Here is a 23816-nt window from a genome sequence, read left to right as displayed (position 1 = left end):
TCCACCCCCGGGCCACAGGAGGCTCGGGTCCCCCCCCACCCCCGGGCCACAGGAGGCTCGGGTCCCCCCCCTCCACCCCCGGGCCACAGGAGGCTCGGGTTCCCCCCCACCCCCGGGCCACAGGAGGCTCGGGTTCGCCCCCGTCCACCCCCGGGCCACAGGAGGCTCGGGTTCCCCCCCCCCATCCCACCCCCGGGCCACAGGAGGCTCGGGTCCCCCCCCCCATCCCACCCCCGGGCCACAGGAGGCTCGGGTTCGCCCCCCCCCTCCACCCCCGGGCCACAGGAGGCTCGGGTTCGCCCCCCCCTCCACCCCCGGGCCACAGGAGGCTCGGGACCCCCCCCCTCCCACCCCCGGGCCACAGGAGGCTCAGGTCCCCCCCCTCCACCCCCGGGCCACAGGAGTCTCGGGTCCCCCCCCTCCACCCCCGGGCCACAGGAGGCTCGGGTCCTCCCCCCTCCAGCCCCGGGCCACAGGAGGCTCGGGTCCCCCCCCCTCCACACCCGGGCCACAGGAGGCTCGGGTCCCCCCCCACCCCCGGGCCACAGAAGGCTCGGGTCTCCCCCCTCCACCCCCGGGCCACAGGAGGCTCGGGTCCCCCCCCCCTCCACCCCCGGGCCACAGGAGGCTCGGGTCCCCCCCCCACCCCCGGGCCACAGGAGGCTGGGGTCCGCCCCCTCCACCCCCGGGCCACAGGAGGCTCAAGTCCCCCCCCACCCCCGGGCCACAGGAGGCTCGGGTCCCCCCCCACCCCCGGGCCACAGGAGGCTCGGGTCCCCCCCCCCTCCACCCCTGGGCCACAGGAGGCTCGGGTCCCCCCCCCTCCACCCCCGGGCCACAGGAGGCTCGGGTCCCCCCCCCTCCACCCCCGGGCCACAGGAGGCTCGGGTCTCCAGTGCAGGGTTCAAGGAGTCCATGCAGGGAGGCGGCTGAGGCTGAGGCTCCAGGAGGCCTAGAGCTCTGCCTTATTCCGCCGAGAAAAGCACACCCAGGGCACAGGCTGTGAAGACCACCTGTTTCTCGTGGTCATCTCTCGAGTAAATCTGGTACTTTGTATCCTAATCCCATTTCACAAGCAATTTAAAACAAGCCTTGGTAAAGCTAATAGATCGCACTTCGGCAAGTGAGCATTCTTTGCAAACATCTGCAACATGCAATAAAAAACATATATTTAAAAAAAAGCAGTGACCCAGCAGCCTTGGCACACCGGCCCCTACAAAGTGCACTCTGTTTTAGGTGTGCTGTACACTGACCTTTGACCCCGTGCTGTATGCTGTGCTGGGTGCAAACAAAATGTCAATGGCACCTGAATAAACAAATGGCTGAAGGAGACTGGTAAAAGCTACTATTTGTATACGTATTTTTATTATATATTTTTCTGAAATCATTAGGGCAGATATAAAAATGAGGATTTTCTCTAGTTTAAATTGCCTGGAATATTTTCACCCAACCGGACCACCAAAGTTGAGTGTTAGGGTGATGTCAAGAGTTGTGTTATTACTCCCATCCCTTTAAATGGAGCCTGGAACACAACGCACAGACACACAAGTACATGCTGTGGTGTTGTGTGCTGTCAATGGGTGAAAAATGTCCAATGTCTCACAGAGCACCTAACCTGTGATATCAGCAGAAAATTAAAAAGGCAGAATCAGGCTATAGCGATTATAATTCCATCTCTTGTGTAAAAAGGAAAGAAAAGGTGCGTGTAGAAGCTTCTAGAAAGGGGTGGGGTAGGGGAGGGGCGCAGCTGCTCATGTGCAGGCGCAGAGCGCTGACTCAGCGCCCCCTCACCCCAGGGACACTCCAGTGTGCGTTGAGGTCTGGTGAGAACACAACACCACCACGAGGAGACACCGAGAAGCAACAAGAGGCCTTGTGTGTGCTCAACGGGGTGTTAGAGGGGTGAAGGGAGGTGTGGGTACACTGGAAAGCAGGGGTAAGGAATCAAGGGGTCCACCACCCACCCAACACCCAAGGTCACCATAAGGGGCATAGTTATGAGTCCCTAGAGCCACTGGAGGGTCACTTTACAAGACGCTCCAGTGACACTAACCGCAGCTCCATATTTACAAGGAGATGTAACGCCACTTTTTGGGGAGTTACACCTCCTTGTAAATATGTGTGCCTCTGACGCAGTTATCTGCGTCGGAGGGACGTCCAATGGGAGTTGCATGGGTGTCTGCGTTGAGGGTGGATTGTTTATATGCAGGAAGGTGTCCCTTCCTACTCATAAACAATCATTTCACAATGACGCATTGGCACTTTTGTGTAAGCTGCATTCTGCAGCACACACAGAAGTGCCAAAGCTCCTTTAGTGATTGTTTATGTACAGGAAGGAACACCTTCCTTCACATAAACAATCATCCCCCTCAATGCAGACACCCTTGCACGATGGTGCAAACATGCCTGGGTTGGCGCGGGCAGCTAAATTTAGCACCAGCGCAGGGGGAAACACAGGGGGGCACCGTATTCATTTAAATACGGCGTATCCCTACATTGTGAAAATGACGGAGCACGGCGCTGCCAATTTTGGCGCAGCATCGAGCTCCGTCATTTTCCCATAAATATGGGCCTAAGTGTGTCTTCCACTGCCTCAAATGTCCGGGGTTCAAACAGCTGGACAGGGGAGGTGTCGTAGAGCCTTCTGCCACTGCAGACCCTACCGAAGGCCATAGTCAACCACCTTCCTCAACGAACAGCCAATATCCGGCTTCTAGGCGCTCTCCAATAACACTCAAATGGCCCCTCCTGCAGGAAAATGCTGTTTTCATCCAGTCAAAGCTCCGTAACACCTTTAAAAACCTTCAAACATCTGTCACAAACACCCAATTTGGCAGATACCCCACCGGCTCTGTTCACAATGCATCCATAGGCACCCACCCAACCCAGGACGGACGGGACATCTGCTGCAGCTTGATAAAGTGCCTTGAGACCCTCAGGAGTGAGTAGCCGCGCTTTACAACTCCCTGATTGATTGATAAAGGAACCTTATCCACGTAACTCTGAATCGGGGCCTTGTTGTTTCATTGATACGGAGACCTCTTCGGTGCCTAATATTAGCATGTTGGGCCACTGGCATGGTACTTGGTGACTGGCACTGATTTTTATTCATCAGACTAACAGCAAAATAAAGAGAATCTGTGGGGGGTAAGGGAAAGAAAGTCAAAGGGACACAGCAAGAATGAAAAGTAGCCAACGCCATCCAGGGGGAGAACATCAGTGGATGAAAGACGGACGAGGTGGAATAAAGAATAGTCAGCCTTGGTTTCCAGCAACTCTGACCTTTGTCGTCCACGCCAGTAGCCATCTCAGAAAACTTTGGAACCCGGATCCTATTGTTATACAAATTAAGCATTAGATCTGTTCATACACCCTCCAAATACAGCCCATGAGACGTAAAATAAGCAGAATTGGGCTCCCCTTGAAGTCTATGAATTGCAAGTTAGAGGCATATACCACCTTCTAAGGACACAAACCGGCGTCTATGCACCTCAACAGTGGTTCCCAACCTGTGGTCCGTGGACCCCGGGGGTCCACGAAGCCTCCTTAGGGGGTCCGAGACTACTCAGAAAATTAAATAATATTAACAGATTAGGTCCCCAGCTTACAGTAATGACTCAGTGGGGGGACCCGGGTTGCAGTAATGATAAAGTGGGGTCCACCGAAGTCAAAAGGTTGGGAACCACTGCACTACAATATTTCAGCAACATAGTGAGAAACTTTAAAAAACATGCTTATCTAACATGTTTTCAGTGCCATTCAGGAAAATATGTGTATCTAATTTGAATCGAACTCTTTATATTTTCCAACAAGATGTAGAATAAATTAAGTTGTCTTAAGATATTATTTTTATTCTTTTAATTATTTCGGTTTTCGTCTGAGTAAGTGAATAACAAAGATACAGAGTTATATTAAATCACTATCATTGTACTATAAATTGTGATTTTCAGTATCTAAAGATAATCTGAATTTACATACAGTTACTTCAAATGGAAGTAATTTACGCAGTGGTTTATCGTACAAATGTTGCCCTGCTGGCCCATGTTGGACAATCTCACTCAAAACACAGTTCATTTACAAATTGCACCTTCAAAATAAAAACAGATTTATTGCACAGCTCTTTGACAGTTTCTTTCCAGTTACTTCTGTACAGTAAACATAAACATTTTTTAGAATTAGCATAAGATTTTCCGATGATGAGACAAAGAAGTTATAATAAGTGAATTATTCCCAGTTCAAGTATAGGAGTGTCATGAAACAAAGGGAACTTGAACATGTGGAAAGGATATTGCTGGAATAAATTCCAGGAGAATAGTGCAAACACTAGTGGTGTGGCGTAATGGGTGTTCCCGCATAAGGGTGGGCGTAACTGGCGTAATTCTCTCTAGCGTAATTACTGCGATGTTACTTGTAATTATGTGTAATTGTGTGAAAAGCATAATCAGGGATTTCCTGTTATTCTCTTAGTGCATAATGCGCCCTTGCATACAAAGGCGGCCCGAGGATGCATTTTACTTTAAGAAACGGGCACCAAATGCTACCGGACACGAAGAGCGGTATCCGGCAGCCGCTCGCTCTCTCGTAGTTTGTTGGTTCTGTGCTCTTGCAGTAGGGCGTTTGCCCCAAATTACTCTTCATTACTAACCTGGTGTAATCACATAATGTTGGTAATTTTGCATCACAATAGTGGTGTGTAATTTTTGAATTTACTCCAGCACATTTAAACATTCTGCCATACTAATGCTTTGGTGACTTTGGTGTTGGATTTGGCAAACACTATCTCAGAAGGACGTTACAGGTACATAGAGTGCAGTACATAGAAAGTAGGAGCCCCTTGCACCATATATCACCAAATTAGCATAATTTGTTTTACGATAATGTGGAGATAATATGGCAAAAACGCTGCACCAAATTTACAAAGTGGCGCAATGCATGCATTGCACCACCTTGTAAACCCTTGTGCCACATTATGCCTGCACCAGGCATAATGTACGCAAGGGTGGGCATTCCCCCATTAGGGAGGTCGAACATTTGGCACAAAGTAATGTAAAAGATTTCTTTGAGACATTTTTTCTGCGTTTTTAACTCCTGCTCAGATAAGGTGTTAAAACGGGGCACACCATCGGTTACAAGGGGCCCCATTGTACTGTTCTGGGTTATCACAAAAATTTTGGCACTAACGTTGAACAGTACATCAATAGTGTCAAAAAATTTGACGCTATTTCCCCTACCCTGCGCCATGGTGTGCTGTATTTAAAATATGGTGCACACGTGGTGGCGGTATGCGGGTGCTAAGGGGCGCAAGGAAAGTGGCGCTGCACTAAGTGCAGCGCCACTTTTCTTATATCTGCTTCATGGTTGTGTGATTTTAAAACACATTGTAAAAGTACCACTTTTCCCAATGATGTGTCATTTAATTTCTCTTAAGTGAACAGCTTGGCAGGTCCACATGGCCTCTCCAAATGCCAGTTGTAAGGCTTTTTGTTTTGGGCCACCCAGTTACATGGAATTCCTAAAGCTATGCTATTAGTGTGTTGCTGGTGGTAGGGGGCACAGTGTTGTGTGTCGTGGTTTTATCTTATCTCTTGACACCGTGAACTTGGGTTACACAAGCAGTTTTATTGGTAAACTTATAACATTTGCATATTATGACATGGGTAGAAATTTGGTTGTGGTGCGCACTTACCACTTTCACATCACACCAGTATATAGGAGCCCTTCATCCTATACAATCTTCTGATATTATTCTAGTTCATAATTTACAAAATGTCAGATTTGTACTTTCCTTTCTGCTGAAATAACATGGATTATGAAACACTTGAGAAGCTCAAGCTCAACTATTTCAATTTTGTATTAGAAAACATGTAGCTTGCTGTGACCTTCTCCTTTCAGACTCCATGTGTGCCAAGAAGATTGTGACCAGGTTCATTTTACACAATTCATTCACTCTGCAGTCACAAAGGGAAAGCATAGCAGCCACGCCGTGGTACCAGAAGCAGCAGCAAAGTGTCAGGGCCTTGCTCTCTGTCTCTCTATGCTCAGCAAAGAATGTGAAAGGTCTCCTCACTGTTCACAGTCCTTCTGAATTTCTTCAAGATTACTCTGGGCTTGGTGGGGCTCTTCCTCCCTCCGCCCCTGCACTCACCCTAATTCCAGCCTTACTGTTCATGCCCATTGAAAAAGCAGAAAATATCTTGTATGTAAAAGAACTAGACAGCAGAACAAGCAATATGGAGCAGGCAAAGAGGTTTTCCAACAAGCAATCACCCTACAAGAATCATCTATCGCATGAGTAACTAAGCTAACACAGAGGGATCCACCTGAGTAGACACGTTTCAGTCTATAATCAGTCTAATGAGCAAATACCTGGACGAGTTAGGCAGATCACCCTTGAGTGTAAACAAACAATATTCCAAATGCATAATCACACAGCCAGACAAACATCTGGACTACTGAACAAGGAACCAGCCTGCAGAACTGGCTAGACAACGAGTGATCAGAGGGTAACTTCTATGTCTTCCGGTATGGGTGAAAGCTGGTTCGGAGATATACCCCCAGGATGGTTCATCTGTCCAGGTAGCCCAATACAATCCAGTGAAATGGTCTGCACCCTCGTACAACAGTAAAACATAAGCATAATCAAGATTCAGAAGGCGCCTCCAATCCATGAGCCCGGTGCTACTGCAGCTGCTGTACTAATGATAGCTATCCTTCAGAAGCAGTCCAGATTCCCTAAGAAACCCAGGGCTGTGCATACAAGGATCCAAAGAATGTGCTTGATTATTTCCTAGAATATCTTTACCCGGGTGGTTTATCCGAAACTGGGAATTTGGTAAAATTGGGAGCATAGACCTGTTTTGAAATTGACTTTCACCTCAACTTTATTTGGACCAAAAGGTATTTCCAAAGTGATGGATCAAGAACAAGGGTCTCCTAGTATGTTGTCCCTAAAATTAGACATTATGAAGAGAAGGTCGAAGCAGAGCACAAACTGCGTCAGGTTTGTCAGACACATCTGAGTTTCCAGAAATGATGGATCTCCACAACAGGACATCCTACGAAGTGCGTATAGATTTTAGACACAATTATCTCGCTGTCCAGCCTTTTCTCCCTCCACATCTACTCTTTGTTTACGCCACTCTTTCTCTTTCCTCCTGAACATTGGATGGTTCCTCCCTCTTCTCCTACATCTAAACATTTTATCTTACTAATGCTACATGGTGTTGGCCCCGCTGTCTTCCCAAGTAACCCAGTGTCCAATATCCTTGCATTCCACAGACAGGTGCTAGGAGAAGGGGAAGCTACCCAGTTGAAACCCAAATAGGAAGACATTTGAATTGTTTCAACCGCACCTTCAAGCACTCTCAGAAAGAACAGTGTAGTCGTCACAAATTTTGTAAACTTGATAACTACGTTATTCACGAGTTTCATCATTTTATCCATTGCCAATGACTTCCTCAGCGCTGGAAATTATAAAAATCATACTCAGTTTAAATGGTTATAACTTGTGATATTCACCTCCACCATAGGCAGGGCCACTGGAATTATTAGGCAAGGGAGGGAAAAATTATGAGGCAGTGTTGAGTAAATTTTGCAGCAAGAAAAGGCAAATTATGTGGCATAATGCAGCCCATTCTGTGATATCATTGGTTTATTATTTGTAATGTTTACACTTGTTAACACTGTCTGGACATTGGTTGCACCTAATTATTACTAGTTTAGCACCATCATCTACTTTTTGCCTGTTTCACAGGTTGTTGATGTCTACTGGACTCTGTTTTTGCTGTTTTTGTTACACTGGGCACTTTACCACTGCTATCCAGAGTTAAAGTGCAAGTGCTCCTATGTAAACTGTATGTGTAATTAACTTTTCATGATTGGCATATTTGATTTACTACTAAGTCCCTGGTACAGTGCACTAGAGGTGTCCATGGTCTGTAAATCAAATGCTACTAGTGGGCCTGCAGCACTGGTTGTGCCACCCACATAAGTAGCCCTGTAGACATGGCTCAGAACTGCCACTGCAGTGTCCGTGTGTGCAGTTTTAAATTGCCAACTCAACTTGGCAAGTGTACCCACTTGCCAGGCCTAAAGCTTCCTTTTTTATACATGTAAGGCACCCCTAAGGTAAGACCTAGGTAGCCCCATTGGCAGGGTGCTGTGTATGTTAAAGGTGGGACATGTACTCATGTGTTTTACATGTCCTGACAGTGAAATACTGCCAAATTCAGTTTTCACTGTTGCAAGGCCTATCTTTCTCATAGGTTAGCATGGGGGCTGCCTTTAAATATTGTTAAAGCGCAGATTCTCTTTGGGAGCAAGTAGAAATATGTAGTTTAGGGTCTCTGAACTCACAATTTAAAAATACATCTTTGTGTGTTTGAAAATACCACTTTTAGAAAGTAGGCATTTTCTTGCTTAAACCATTCTGTGTCTCTTCTTGTTAGTGGATTCCCTGTCTGGGTCAGTTTGACAGTTGGGCTGTTTGCACCTCTCTCTAGACAGTGACACAAAGGGGACTGGGGTGTAGCCTGCATATCTTGATTAGCCATCTGTGCTGGAGGGAGGGGAGGAGTGGTCACTCACACCTGAAAGGGCTGTGCCTGCCCTCACACAATGCAGTCTCCAACATCCTGGTGTGTGTCTGGGGCCTATCCTGGGTAAGGCAGGATCTTGAATACAAGAGAGACTTCTCTTTGAAGTAGGCCTACTTCAAATGTAGATAGGGGTATAAGAAGGGCACCCAAAACCCCTGAATATTAGATCACTTCTGGAATCAAGAGGAACCTCTCCCAAGAAGAATAGCTGAAGAGCTGAGGAGAAGTGCTGCCCCTGTCTGTAACTGTGCTTTGTTGGGCTATCCTGCAGTTGCTGCTTCTGCCTATAAAAGGGGACAAAGACTGGACTTTGTTGTGCATTCCTGCTTGAGAAAACTTTCCACGGGCTTGACCCGAGCTTGCCTCCTGTTGTTGAAGTCTCAGGGCCATCAAAGACTTCCCCTCCCAGCACCTGGACTCTCTGCTGAGACTCCTGCCCTGCCAAGTGGTTCCCCATCCAGTTCCTGGGCCCTTGAAAGGTGAAGTTGGCAGCAAGAGCTGAAAATCCAAAGCACAGATCGCCGTGCAGGGAAATTTCCAATGCACCTTCTGTGACGTGGCTAAAATCAATGCTCCACCTACATCGCTGCTGGAAGATCGACGCAACACAACTGGAGAAACTATGCCCAACTCCCGCTAATGGAGGCTGATAATGACGCAAACCCCACACAGCACGGTTTTGTGATACCGTGTGACCGAATTTTCAACGCAACATCGCTGTGCAAGGAAATTGAATGCAAAGCCTGCCCGGACCCGAGGGGCCTGTCCGGATCGACGCCTCGCTCTCTTGCAGGAGAGGAGAACTGACTCACGCTGACCCGATAGGAGGAGGAACAATGCACGGTCTCTCTTGCAAGTGAGAAATAAGCGTATCGCTGGTCTTTTTCGACGCACCGCCCGTGCGGCTTTATTTTGTTGCTACCCAGGTACTTTTGTGATATAACAGCATTCTCACTGTTTTCTAAGGATTAAGACTTTTATTCTTTGAAAATTCATAACTTGACTTGTGTATGTTGGATTTTTGTCATTTTGGTCTTGTTTTGTTTAGATAAATGTTACCTATTTTTCTAAACCTTGTTGTGTCATTTTGTATTGTTTTCACTGAGTTACTGTTTGTGTTGGTACAAATACTTTACACATTGCTTCTGAAGTTAAGCCTGCCTGCTCGTGCCAAGGGGGTGAGCGGGGGTTAACTAAGGGTGTTTCTCCTTTACCCTGACTGAAGTGAAGGTCCTTGCTTGGACAGGGGATAACCTGACTGCCAACCAAAGACCCCCTATTTCTAACAGTGCCCCTCTGGGAATCAGTGACATTCTGATGGAATAAAGCCTGGGATTTAGGACAGAATGTGATCACTTCCAGAGTCTTATGACGTCACTGGCAGACTCACTTTAAACGAGCACCATTGGTCAAAATATGGTGGGATTTAAAGTTTAAAAAGAGTTTGCGGATTATTTAGAAAGAGCGGAAATAGTGCCCTGTGGAGCACAGCAGTCAGTAAAATAAGTTGAAATTTGGTTTATAAACAGAATATTGACATTAAATATAATCCTAACAAAATATTGTGGCCAAAATAGCTACAATAACAATATTGGGACCGTAAGGATAGATTTACTGTATGTAACTTGGCTACATATGTGTGTAGCATGAACAGATGTGCAGAGTGTAATATTCTATTTATCACCCGTGCTGAGCGTGTGGAAGGACCATTACTCACAACCCTCAGGTGAATCGCAGCGCCCCTTGTCTCTCTCAACAATGGTAATAAATAGCAAATTATACTCCATAGATCTGGGGTATGCCACGGCACGTTTCAATGTGTATTGGCTTTAACAAAAGGTATTTGCCAAAACCAGGACGCAAGGGGTTACATTTGTGGAGGAAGGTAAAATCACAAGAGACACCTTATGAGCCGAGAGGCCTTCCCAGTGTAAAGTAACTGTTACATGCAATCTGTGAGGAACTAAAAGGTGTTTTTCCTGTCAATTATGCTGAACTGTGTTAAAAACCTTGACTTACAGGCGTGCACAAGAGGGCTGGGCCCAAAACTCCACAGACAGACAACCCCCACTGCACATCCTTTGCTATGTGCAACACAGGTTCCTATCCTATAATCATTTTGTTCTAAATACAATACATTTTTGTATTTTTGTTTGTGAAAAATATGTGATTATCATGAAAATCACAATTTTCTACACTTAAAGGTGCCTTTTTCCAGAGGGGTAAAATCTCTCTTAAAAATGTAATTTTACCATTGCAAATTCATTTTACCATCTAATCTTAAACATTTTTTTCAGTTTATTAATGTGATTTCCCATAGCTCAGATCTCTCCTAATGCTTCCCCAGTGCTGTGGAATTTGTTTTGTACAGTGTAAAAATTATGATTTGTTTTTCAAAAATGCTTATTTTTAAGATGGCAGAAACAAATAAAGTTTGTTCATCTGTCAATCATATCTAAGAGAAACTTAATTGTGATTCACAATTTTCTGAATTACAATTTTAAATGGCACAGATATACAAAAAGTGTTAACCATGTAAACTAAATTTGGCAACTTTTTAAAATAATTAATGCACAAAAACTGCTGAATAGGTTTTAACAAAAACAATTAACACACTTTCCTCCCAAGCTTGATGCAAACCCAATCAGCGGTTTGGGCTGTAGGCGTGATAAACAAAACATTGGAATGGGTGGTAACACGCAAAAAAAAACATATAATCATATTTTGTGGTATAACTATAGTGCTTTACCCACTCGGGCAATATAATTCTTGCATAAAAATGCTGTTTAAGTCCTGGGTTCATATGAAATCTTTCATGGCAATGGTGCTTTCCATACTGGGGCGATGTGGATTATGACATGGCAATGGTGCTTTCCATACTGGGGCGATGTGGATTTATGACATGGCAATGGTGCTTTCCATACTGAGGCGAGGTGGATTATGACAACGCAATGGTGCTTTCCATACTGAGGCGATGTGGATTATGACATGGCAATGGTGCTTTCCATACTGGGGTAATGTGGATTATGACATGGCAATGGTGCTTTCCATACTGAGGCGATGTGGATTATGACATGGCAATGGTGCTTTACAGACTGGGGAATGGGGATTGTGGCATGACAGTAGTGCTTTACATTTCCAGACTGTCATTTGTGGGGTTATCCTGTGGCTTCACAGACATGTGTGATGGTGATACTTCTACAGTAATCTTTCAATGTCACACTGATGTGATGTGGCGGTGCTTGGAAACCTGTGCATACCTCTAAAGTTTGAGGTGCGAGGATTATGGCTACCAGACATCGAACCGAGTACTCTGAACAGCACCCCGCCTCCTGTGAGAAGCTCGTTAACACAGTGAGTTACCACCTGTGCAGTAGGCAGTGCTGGCTTTTGTGCTGGTTGTTTCTTATATTTATGCAGATGCTGTGTAGCAGCTGCTCTGCTATTGCTGCTACTCCTGCCTGTGCTGATGCTCCTATACCGCTGCTTGCTGCTGATTTCAAATCAAATCAAATCATTAACATTTATAAAGCGCGCTACTCACCCGTGCGGGTCTCAAGAAATGTAAAGCACTACTGTCAAGGATTTGATGCAGCTGCTCTGGTTGCTGAAAACCCTGCTACTTCATCTGCTGTTTGTTATGTTTATGCAACGTCTGCGCTGCTGGTGCTACTATTGCTGCTACTCCTGCCTGTGCTGCTGCTCCTATTCCTCTGCATGCTGCTGCATTGATGCAGCTGCTGCTGTTGCTGAAAACCCTGCTACTTCATCTGCTGCTCATACTGTTTTCTATACTTATGCAACTGCTGCATAGCTGCTGCTGCTGGTACTGTTGCTTCTGATACTTTTGCTGCTACTCCTGTCTTTCTTCCTGCTCCCGTTCCCGCTGCTGGTGTGTTGCAGTTGTTGCTGTTGCTGTTTACCCTTCTGCATCTCCAGTTAATGCTTCTACAGTTTCTACTTATGCAACTGCTGCATAGCTGCTGCTGCTGCTGGTACTATTGCTTCTGATACTTTTGCTGCTACACCTGTCTTTCTTACTGCTCCTGTTCCCGCTGCTGGTGGGTTGCAGTTGTTGCTGTTGCTGTTAACCTTTCTTCATCTCCAGTTAATGCTTCTATTGCTTCTACTTATGCAACTTCTGCATCAATGCTGCTTTAGTTATTGCACTACTGTTTCTGCTACTACTGCTGCTGCTTCTGCTGCTAGGAGAAAGAGATTCTCACCATGGATTCTTCTTCATTCCCTGGGGCTGGACACAACCGTGCTTGAACCCACTACACCAGCCACTTTTGCCTGTTCTTGGACCCCCAGGGCTTATGTTATACACACACAGGATCAGTCATGCTGAGGCAGCCATCGGTTCAACAAACACACGTGTGCGCCATTTTGTTTTAGCTTTGAGTTTGTGTAGAGCAGCTATACCCAGAGGGCTTCAGCACACTTTGCAAATACCAAGAAAACGTCTGAGACTGGCTCGTTTGCAGGGATGCTGGTCTATAGGCCCCTTGACTATGAACTACTTTCATCGATGAGATTGTGGCTCTTATAGAGCCCTACATGGTAAAGAGTGGGCTGACCATTTTAGGTGCTTTTAAGTTTTCCCTTGAAGATAATGCTAACAAAGACACTGTGGCATTTAAGGAGACCCTTAGTAATGTGGGGCTCTGGCCGTTGGTTTTGGCACGACCCATGACGCAGGACACACGCCAGATGGCATGTTTACGAATTATCCCTGGATTGCATGCCAGTCTGAGCCTCTCTTAGTTGGTCAGACCATGGAGCTATGTCTTTTGCTCTGACACTTCCCCCTTTCAAATATGAATCACCTTTCATGCAATGCCAAGGCTGCAGGAGACCCTGGAAGGGGGTGTCTGTCTGCAGAAGCCTTTGCTGATGCTTTAGATAATTTGCCCCTGATAAAAGTGCAGAGGCCTTTGCAACTGGCTGGGAAAGGCGGCCGACTCAGTAGCCCCCATTGATGAGATTAAACATAGGATGAACTCCCTCACTGCCCCCTGGTTTAATGAGAGTCTGAGAGCTGCTGGGCAGGCCGGCCACCGGCAGGACCAGTATGGAGGAAGTCCTACGAGGTGCAGGAAAGAGCCATTCATAGGAGTACGATTAGAGAACATAAAGTATCTCTCAAAGAGGAAAAATCATTATACTGTGCCAACAAAATTAATTCAGCTAATTTATTATTTTTTAATTATTTATGATATAATTCAGCTTGCTCCCCCATTCTCTGACTTCTATCAAAGGACACTTGCTCTTCAGAAAGGCATTAAAGACCTGGCTGAATACAGTATAGGCTGCTCTCTATTTGGCCTTGTATTGCTGGATTGTGTGGGCTTCTGTAACTGTAGCGCCTTGACGCCTATAGGAGTTTGTGGCGCTGAACAAATTTTAAATCAAATCAATCAATGAGACAAGTCAATGAGAGAGATAATATGAGACATCAACACCAGTGTCAAAAGGGATGGAGGCAAAATGACCAGCAATCACCAAAGAAAGCAACAGTGAGTATGCAGACCATGAACCAAGGATACCATGAAAGATCATCACTGACATCAATAGGGATGGAGGACAATAGACCTGTAATCACCAAAGAAAGCAACAGTAAGTATGCAGACCATGAACCAAGGATACCATGAAAGATCATCACTGACATCAATAAGGATGGAGGACAAAAGACCTGCAATCACCAAAGAAGCAACAGTAAGTATGCAGACCATGAACCAAGGATACCATGAAAGATCATCACTGACATCGGTCGGGATGGAGGACAAAAAGACCTGCAATCACCAAAGAAGCAACAGTAAGTATGCAGACCATGAACCAAGGATACCATGAAAGATCATCACTGACATCAGTCGGGATGGAGGACAAAACACCTGCAATCACCGAAGAAAGCAACAGTAAAGATCTAGAACTTGCACCAGAGATATCAGATGAGTCACCGAGGAAGAATGAAAGGGCTAGAACTGAATAGCCAATGAGCACCCAAACAGCGGTCTGATGTCACACCTTGTTCTCGTCTTCCTTCACAAGTCTTGTTCAGAGGTGGGTGAAAAATTCTCTTCCGCGGGCGGAGTTTGCAGAGTTTTGCCAACTCCACACTCTGCTTGGAGCACAGAGTTACAGCAAAACTACTCCAGCTGCTGTGTGGCAGAGTTTTTTTTCGAGGATGGCTCACCAACATTACTTTGGTAAGCATTGCGCAAGAATTTGCATCCCCTAGCATGATTTTCAGGCGCGAGAACGCCTCCCAGTAACATTTCTCATTGTGGGCAGCCGTGGAAGGGTTGCGAGCGTTCGCATTGGAAAAGCTACTGTTTTTGTGAAAAATGTACTCAAGCGTCAGAAAGAATCAGCACCCTCTGGCGAGCCGCATGGTGCCCTTCGCGCTGATTTTACAGCCCTGAAGAAACATCCGGCGCTAACAGTCAGGGCAAGCAGCGCGACAAGCCAGATTCTGCCATTTCACTGAACAGCGCAAAATCTCACTCCATGTTTCTCTAACGCCACGGAATTCTGTGGAGTGAAACTCTGCGATTTCCGCCCAGGCTTAGTCACGATACCACCGGGAACCAGAGTAACACAAAGGGCTGCCTCACTGCAGTAGTTAACACACTGTCACCCTTTCACATTCACTGTGAAGTTATCTTAGTTGTTCCCAACTTGATTGGATAATTGAATTCCAGTTTTTAGTTAGTACATCCTTAGAGACAAGAGATGGAAGATGAACACAGGTGGCTGGAAGTGGTGGACAGACTGCTCCCTGTCCATAGGATACTCAGGGGGTTCCTACTGGGAAAGAATCTCCTGTACCATATCTGGATGAGAGAAGCATTCCAGTGAAGCCACCACCCAGGGATAGATATCTGAAATCTCAGCAGATCCATTGTGGAAGCAACAAGGCGAGAAGGCTGACTGTTGACTCTCATAATATCATCAATTAAAATGAAACATGCACAAGCAAACACAAGCACAATACACACAAAAAAACAAACAGAAGCAGGTGGCACAAACATACTGGCACATACGTGATACAAATGCACAGATACACATGTTGCACATCTGGTGGTCACGGAGAAGCGTTGCATGCTGGATGGGCTGGTGCTGCCCCTGCAATGATGACCATGTCACCCAGGCAGCAGCACAAGCATGTTTGTATTGCAGGTATGATTCCCCTGTAACACTTAGGTAAGAAGCGGGGACAACAAATCCCAATGCTCTTCAGCAAGGTTGGGGTGTCAAGAAAGCCCCCCAACCCTACTCTATGGTGATTAAGGGTCACATAAGACTCTTGACCTTGGACAAGGTAGAAGTGCTTGCAGATATCCCCTGCCCCTGGGTAAACTGTGGGATGGAAAATACCTAGCCACCTAAATATCCCATCAGCCCTGGACAAGGAGAAATACATCCTCTGCCCCTTTCAGGAAATGCCCCACATCACCCTTGGGCATGCCTGTGGGCTGGCAGGCTCACACCTTTGAGCAAGGTCAAAAATCCCCTTTCCCCCCTGGGCAGTCTAGAGGGCACTCTTATATTGAAGTCTGTTATCACATGATATAAACCTTTTATATTTTTCTTAGTATGGATTCACAATTAGCAATATTAAACAAATTATTGGTAAATTGTCAAATTTGCTATCACTATACAAGTTAAAACAAAAACGATAATTTTGTCACAATGAAAACCCATTGAAGTGTGTCTACCCCTTTTAAATCATTTGCATTTAATAACCCTGTGGTCATCACATTCAAACAGAGTCACTTCTTTTCAAGCATCCTTGTCTTAGAAATGGTGCATTATAAGTATACACACATTGTTGGGCTTACCCCTCCCTACAGGGCCATCACCAGTCTCCTTGTCTTCACCTTCCTGATTTCTGAACCTGTTTTGTTGGTTTTGTGGATTCTGCACACTTTACTACTGCCAAACAGTGCTAAAGTGCCTGGGCTCTCTCCTTCCAAAATGATAAAATTGGCTTACACCAAATCGACACATTTAATTTACCTGGAAGTCTCTAGTTAGCTGATACTACATGTACACAAGGCTTGTGAATTAAATGCGACTAGTGGGTCTGCAGCACTGATTGTGCCAACCACATAAGAAGCCTTTTAAACATGTCTGAGGCCTGCCAGTGCAACCTGTGTGTACAATGTTAAACTACAAATTCTTCCTGGCAAAGTAAACCATTTCCCAGAGATAAAACATACTCTTTACTTCATGTAAGACCCCTTAAGGTTGTCCCTAAACAGCCAACAGGGCAGAGTGCAACTTTCTAAATAATACAATGCACTCTGCAGACAATGGGAAGAGATATGTTGTATCCCAGCCTTTACCTGCCCACCACCTCCCTGGGCCTTTCCCTCCTTCCAGGACCTCCTTTAATGGAGGCCACAGTGGGACACCATTGAGCAGGTCCCAGGTCCAGCTCTCCCAGTGCTGCTGCATCGCTCTTGTTCCTGTCTGCTCTTTGCTTTATCTCCTGTTTTGTAGTGACTTCCCTTGGTTTCACTGCTTTTCCCCTCTCTCCCCTGCCCCAGAGTTCAATGTATTTAAAAAGTTGGAGATGTACTTTTAACTTTTACCTGTCCTGTAGTAAAAGCTCTTAAATTCATTGTTTATTACTGCAAGGCCTACCTCTGTCACAGAAGAACTTATTACATTTATTAAATCATAATTTCAATTGAGAGCAGGTAAGAAAATCAAGTTTGATCTCTAAAGAATTGTGCTTCAGACTCTGCTTCAATGGTAAAGTCAGATTTTAAGTAAAAATTCTGAGAATGCCACTTTAGAAAGTTGGCATTTTCTTCTCCTAACGATTTGGTGACGCAAGGTGAGGGTGGCCAACAGATCACTCCTGAGGAATGAATCCCAGTATAGGCAGGTCCATGGACAGCATTAGATACATATAAGATCCCCAAAAAATAAAATAATCACTGGACAACACTTTGGTTACACAAACTCCCAAACGATGGGCTTACATCCCTCTAACAACTTGAGCACCCCATAGTTTTACATCAAGGTTCAGTCTTTACAACCATCCATAAGAGCCATGTGACTCAGGAAGGACACCTTGACCAGTTGCGTGAAGTTGGGAAACACTATGAATGTTTCGATTCCCAAGGCTGGGCCTTGCCGTGCAGGCGGCTAGAGGTCTTCGCTCTGGTCGGATCGCATCAGGGATCTGTGCACAGCTAAGGGCATGCATCAAGATGGTGGCTTTCTGGCTACGGACGGGTATAGAGTTTGTTTGTCACGTCTTCTTCAGGGGTTGCATGTCAGAATATCAAAGACGAAAATATCAATCAAACAAAATATTGTGCCCAAAATATTGACTTCCACTATGTCGAGATGGTGTGAATCTACAATTAAGTGTAGATTAATTATTTGTAATTATTTTTAAATACATATCTTTGCACCGTGAAGCTATATATTGTCAAGGTACCTACATGTAGAGTTATTTTGGTTACTGGATGATAAAATCTTAATCTTCTGTTAAAAACATTCCTCATATTTTTTCCTTTTAACTTCAGAAATACCAGAGCTTCCAATCAGAGATGTTTTCTTGGACAAGGGGAGCATCTAGAGATTGTGGTTTATTTTTCATAGAAAAAATGTAATTTCCTTTGGCGGATATTTTAAAATGAAACGTTGTTGCTTATTTGAATCGTCAGAGCAGGGTCGAGTTTGACGTGTTGGGGACTGTATTACGGGGTCACGTGAGAGTGACGACAGTTGACGGGCATGTAATCGAGCCACTGCTGGGCGTGGGTGTTGGATACGATGGTCTGTCCCGCTCGGTGCGGTGGAGCACATAAGCCTGTGACCTGGGTGCAGCCAGACAGTGCCCACGTCACATCAAGTGGCACTATTCCCAGTGCACGTGTGAACATCTGGCTGCACTGAGAACCGTGCGACAGTGAAAGGTGGTCCGATTGTTTGAAGCCTCCGGTCTGCCTTTCATGGTGCATTTAAAAGGGGGCAGAGGTGCCCATGCAAGTGGGAGCATTGAGTGACTGCACCCCCTGGAAGAGAGGTGGCTGGGGGTCCCTTACATCTCATTTGTTCCGTATCAGCGGGCACCTGCTAAGGGCGCTCTGCTTGAGCGCCACCTCTCTCTATACAGCACGGTAGCGCACCTCCTGACAGCCTTGTTTCATCTGATCCCAAAGCTGTAATACGGCACAGGCGCAAAGGCAAAGGATTCCTTCATTTCTGTGGGCCACGCCCCCATGGATTCCTTCATTTCCGTGGGCCACGCCCCCATGGATTCCTTCATTTCCGTGGGCCACGCCCCCATGCACAGGAGGGGACTCCCCAATGAGATCAGATGGTGCACGTTTAGCACTGGTGCAATAAGGATTACAGAAGGGGCTGCACAAGAGACTGTAGCCCCTCCTCCAATGCCAAGGGTCCCCAAGATGCACACGCCCAGGGCACAGGGGTGAGTTCCTAGAAGGGGGCCCCTGATCTGGCGAGTGACCAGCAGCGGCTGAGGGAGTTCCTATGGCTGCAAACACCAAGGTCTTCAAAGTCAACGGCTAGGACGAGGCTCCTCGGTCCAGGGTTCCTGGCCAGAGGGGGGGGGGCAGTCAGGTATGGGAGGAGGAGGCAGGACAGGGCTTCTGCTATTAGTCAGGGGTCTCAGCAGGGTTTGCAGCAGCAGTTTGAGTATTTTTCAGGAAGGAAGTCCTGTATCCTGTGCTGCGACCATGATTGCAGTGATGTGTGAGATGTGTTTGTTGGGGGTGAACAGGCCGGATGGCTCACGTCCCTGTCTCTCTTAATTCATCTGAGGTGGTGTCGAGAGGCTCTACTGCAACTTGGAGACCTGACAATGAATCCCGGCTCCTCCACTTGATCTCTGTGATTCTCAGCAGATCACTTAAGCCCCTTCTCTCTCGTTCCCCGCATCATCCACCATCCACATTTGGGAGACCTTAGAAGCATCCCCAAAGCCTGACTGTGGGTTATTCAGAAGGTAAACACTCTCTCTCTATATATATATATATATACACACACACACCCGGATAAACAAAAATAATGTATTAAAGTATTTACTTCTGGATTCCAATGCCGGGTTCGCATTATATGAAGTTATTTTATTGCACTCGAAATATTGCACCAAAAATGGCAGGAAATGGACAGGTAATGTTGATTTTCGAGCTGAAGTCCTTAGTTATAAACACTCAAGGCGACTGCGGACTGCGCCCCGCGAAGCTCCTTCGGGTGGGGGCGCAATGGGGGGCGCAGAGAGCTTGTGTAAGGCCTAAGCCGTACCCCAACATGCACTATTTTGAACCAAATCCCGCACAATCTTTTAAAAAGAAAAGGAACCGCGCCCGGGGTACCGCCGTGTACTGAAAACACGCGCACAAACGCCGCCGCCCTAAGGCCATGTCCCGGGTATTAACACACATCGCGACTCCACGAAATGTCGCATCGAGTGCACGTCTATACTGCAGCGCTTCGAAGCCCCCGCGTGCACATATGCAGGCATTGGGATGTCAGTGGGGTCTGCGTCAGGGCCTTGCGCCCACGGACATGGCCTATGCACATGCCTGGGCTGCCAATCTGAGGAGCAGGAGGGCAGGGCGTCCCTTCTCAAAGCCCTGGCATGCCAGGGCTGGGATGGGCGGCGCCTGGCAATGCTGAGGTGGGTAGCGCCTGGCAGTGTTGAGGTGGATACTGTCTGGCAGTGCTGAGGTGAGCAGAGCCTGGCATTGCTGAGGTGGGTATTGCCTGGTATTGCTAAGGTGGGTATTGCCTGGCATCTCTGGGGTGGGTATTGCCTGGCATTCCTGGGGTGGGTAGGGCCTGGCATTGCTGAGCTGGGTAGCGCCTGGCATTGCTGAGGTGGATAATGCCTGGCAGTGCTGAGGTGGGCATCGCCTGGCAGTGCTGAGGTGGGCAGAGCCTGGCATTGCTGGGGTGGGTATTGCCTGGCATTCCTGGGGTGGGTAGGGCCTGGCATTGCTGAGCTGGGCAGCGCCTGGCACCGCCTTAAGGGGCCGGTCATGAAATGGGGGATGCAGGCCTCCACATTCGGGAAGGCTGAAGGCACATGCCAGGCGCTACATGGCACGTACCGACAATCCCACAGCCAAAATACTGTCCGGGCTATGTGACCGGCACCTCCATAGCAGTGCTGCACACCCAACCTGGCGTGTGAGTGGCTGTGCGTGGCTTGCATGTGACTGACCTATAAGTGGTTCAGCATGAGTGACGTTTCAGTGACTCAGCAGGGCTCTCCTATGACTGACGGTGTATACCTGGCAGAGCTGTCATGTGCCCGACTCTACATGAGTGGCACCCACCATGTGACTGAGTGCATGAGTGTCACCCACCAAGTGACTGACTCAGTATGAGTGACCCCCCAACCAAGTGACTGACTGCATGGGTGATACCCACAAAGTGACTGACTCTGAATGAGTGATACCCACCAAGTGGCTGACTGCATGAGTGACACCCACCAAGAGACTGACTCAGCATGGGTGATACCCACTAAGTGATTAACTCTGCTCTGTATGATTGTCTTTTAACTGATTCATGTGGCTGGCAAGTGACTGACTCTTGATACCTGACGTGTTATTCACAATGCACAGCTGACGTCCGACTGCATGCTTGGAATGTGACTGACTCGTCATATCTGGTATGTGAATGGGTATGCATGGCTGACATGTGCCTAACTCTCCATAACTGACACCAATGACTGACTCTAAATGCCTGAAATGTGACTGACTCTGCATACATGACATATAATTCACTGTGCATGGCTGAAATCTATCTGACTGTGGATGCCAGACATGTGAGACTGAATCTGCATTGTTGACATGTAACTGACTCTGCATGAATGACTTGAAATTGATTCTATATGCCTGACAAATTACTGACAGTGCATTTCTGACGTATATGACTGAATCTACATGCCTCTGGTGTGACCGACACAGCATACCTCACATGTGTGACTCACTGCATTTCTGACAAAAGATTGACTCTACATGTGTGACATACTGATATGCATACCTCACAAGTGTGACTGAGTCTACATGCCTGACATATGACTGACATTCCTTGCTTCTCTGTGACTGGCTATGCATGCCTGACATGTGTAACTGACTCTTCCGGCCTGGCGTATGATTAACCCTACAAGCCTGACATATGACTGGCAATGCATGCCTGACATATGACTGACTCTACATATCTAAAATGTGTGACTGACTCTTCATTCCTATCATGAGACTGGCTCAGCATGCCTGACGTGGGACTCACTCCACATTTGTGACGTGGCTAGTTCTGCTTCCCTGACATATGACAGATTGTGTGCCTGACATATGTGATTGACCCTGCATGCCTGACAAGTAACTCATATTCCTCGCAAAGCATGTGACTGACTCTCCATGCCTGTCATATATGACTTCTTCTGCATGGCTAGCATATGGCTGACTCTGCATGTCTGAAACATGACTTAGTCTACATACCTGCCGTGACCGAATACCTGCCGTGACCGACTACATGCCTTACATATGTGACTGACTACATGCCTGACATAGGTGACCGACTACATGTCTGACATGTGACTACATGCCTGGCATATGTGACTGACTGCATGTCCGGCCCGCCTGCTCTGCCGCCGGCTGCCAGTGCCGCAGCGCAGTGTCAGCGCCCCCATCGATCCCAGCCCACCCGCAGCACTGCAGTGCCCCCCGCCCGTGCGCCCCCCGCCGGACCCCCACGTCTTACCTTTGCTCTCCATGGTAGCCCTTTGGGAGTGCCGGGAAGTTGCAGGAACTTGCAGGAAATGTGCGTCTTGCAGCAAAAATGCGAATCCGGCTGCCCCTGTCCCTGGAGTGGAGAGGGCGGAGGAGGGAGGGTCCCGGCCGGAGGGCAGCAGTCACCGGGAGGGGAGAGGTGAGTGGGGCCCTGCCTGCCAGCTGTGGGGCCCGGGCCTGGTGCAGGAGCTGTCCTCTGGGCTGGTGCTGCAGCCTGAGTCTATCTGCCTGCCATGGAGAGCGAGCCCAGCCTGAGCCTGGAGAGGGACGGGGCAGGCAAAGCCCGGAGCGGAGCGGGGGGTGGAGGCAAGACCCGGCCTGGAGCCGACGAGCTGTGTGTGAGAGGGAGGGAGGGAGAGAGGGAGATGTCTGCGTGCCAGAGAGAGGGAGTGTGTGTGTGTAAGTGAGAGGGAGGGAGGGATGGAGAGAGATGTCTGCGTGCGTGAGAGAGGGAGATGTCTGCGTGCGTGAGAGAGGGAGTGTGAGTGTGAGAGGAAGGGAGGGAGAGAGAGTATTGGAGAGAGAAAGAGGTCTGCGTGCGTGAGAGAGAGAGAGTGTGTGTGTGTGTGTGAGAGAGAGAGAGTATGGGAGAGAGAGATATGTCTGCGTGCGTGAGACAGGGAGAGAGAGAGGGAGAGAGTGTGTGTGTGTGAGATAGAGAGAGAGCATGGGAGAGAGAGAGATGTCTGCGTGCATTAGAGAGGGAGTGTGTCTGTGTGTATGTGAGAGGGAGGGAGGGAGAGAGATGTCTGCGTGCGTGAGAGAGGGAGAGAGAGAGGGAGAGTGTGTGTGTGTGAGATAGAGAGAGATCATGGGAGAGAGAGAGATGTCTGCGTGCGTGACACAGGGAGAGAGAGAGGGAGTGTATGTGTGTGTGTGAGAGAGAGAGAGGGAGGGAGAGAGATGTCTGCGTGCGTGAGACAGGGAGAGAGAGAGGGAGAGAGAGTGTGTGTGTGTGTGAGAGAGAGAGAGAGAGTGTATGGGAGAGAGAGATATGTCTGCGTGCGTTAGAGAAGGAGTGTGTCTGTGTGTATGTGAGAGGGAGGGAGGGAGAGAGATGTCTGCGTGCGTGAGAGAGGGAGAGAGAGACGGAGAGTGTGTGTGTAAGATAGAGAGAGAGTATGGGAGAGAGAGATGTCTGCGTGCGTGAGACAGGGAGAGAGAGGGAGAGAGTGTGTGTGTGTGTGAGAGAGAGGGAGAGAGAGATGTCTGCGTGCTTGACAGAGAGAGGGAGAGTGTGTGTGTGTGTGAGAGAGAGAGACAGTTTGTGTGTGTGTGTGTGTGAGACACAGTGTGTGTGTGTGTGAGAGAGAGAGACAGTGTGTGTGTGTGTGTGTGAGACAGTGTGTGTGCGTGTGTGTGAGAGAGAGTGCGTGGGTGTGTGAGACACAGTATGTGTGTGTGTGAGAGAGATAGTGTGTGTGTGTGAGAG

General features: G+C 47.6%; 1 protein-coding gene across 1 annotated transcript in view; it reads right to left on the bottom strand.

The window, feature by feature from the left end:
* The window catches only part of FGF12 (fibroblast growth factor 12), a 646321-nt gene extending 623654 nt beyond the window's left edge, over positions 1-22667 (bottom strand). Inside the window, exon 1 of the mRNA XM_069212770.1 lies at positions 22356-22667. Within this exon, the coding sequence (XP_069068871.1) occupies positions 22356-22368 (13 nt within the window). The 5' untranslated portion in view covers positions 22369-22667. The remainder of the gene's footprint in view (positions 1-22355) is intronic.
* Between the last annotated feature and the right edge of the window lie 1149 nt (positions 22668-23816).

The sequence above is a fragment of the Pleurodeles waltl genome, chromosome 11, assembly GCF_031143425.1.
Source record: "Pleurodeles waltl isolate 20211129_DDA chromosome 11, aPleWal1.hap1.20221129, whole genome shotgun sequence".
Lineage (NCBI taxonomy): Eukaryota > Metazoa > Chordata > Amphibia > Caudata > Salamandridae > Pleurodeles > Pleurodeles waltl.
Note: the sequence above shows the minus strand (reverse complement) of the source record. Positions and strands in the feature narration are given on the sequence as shown.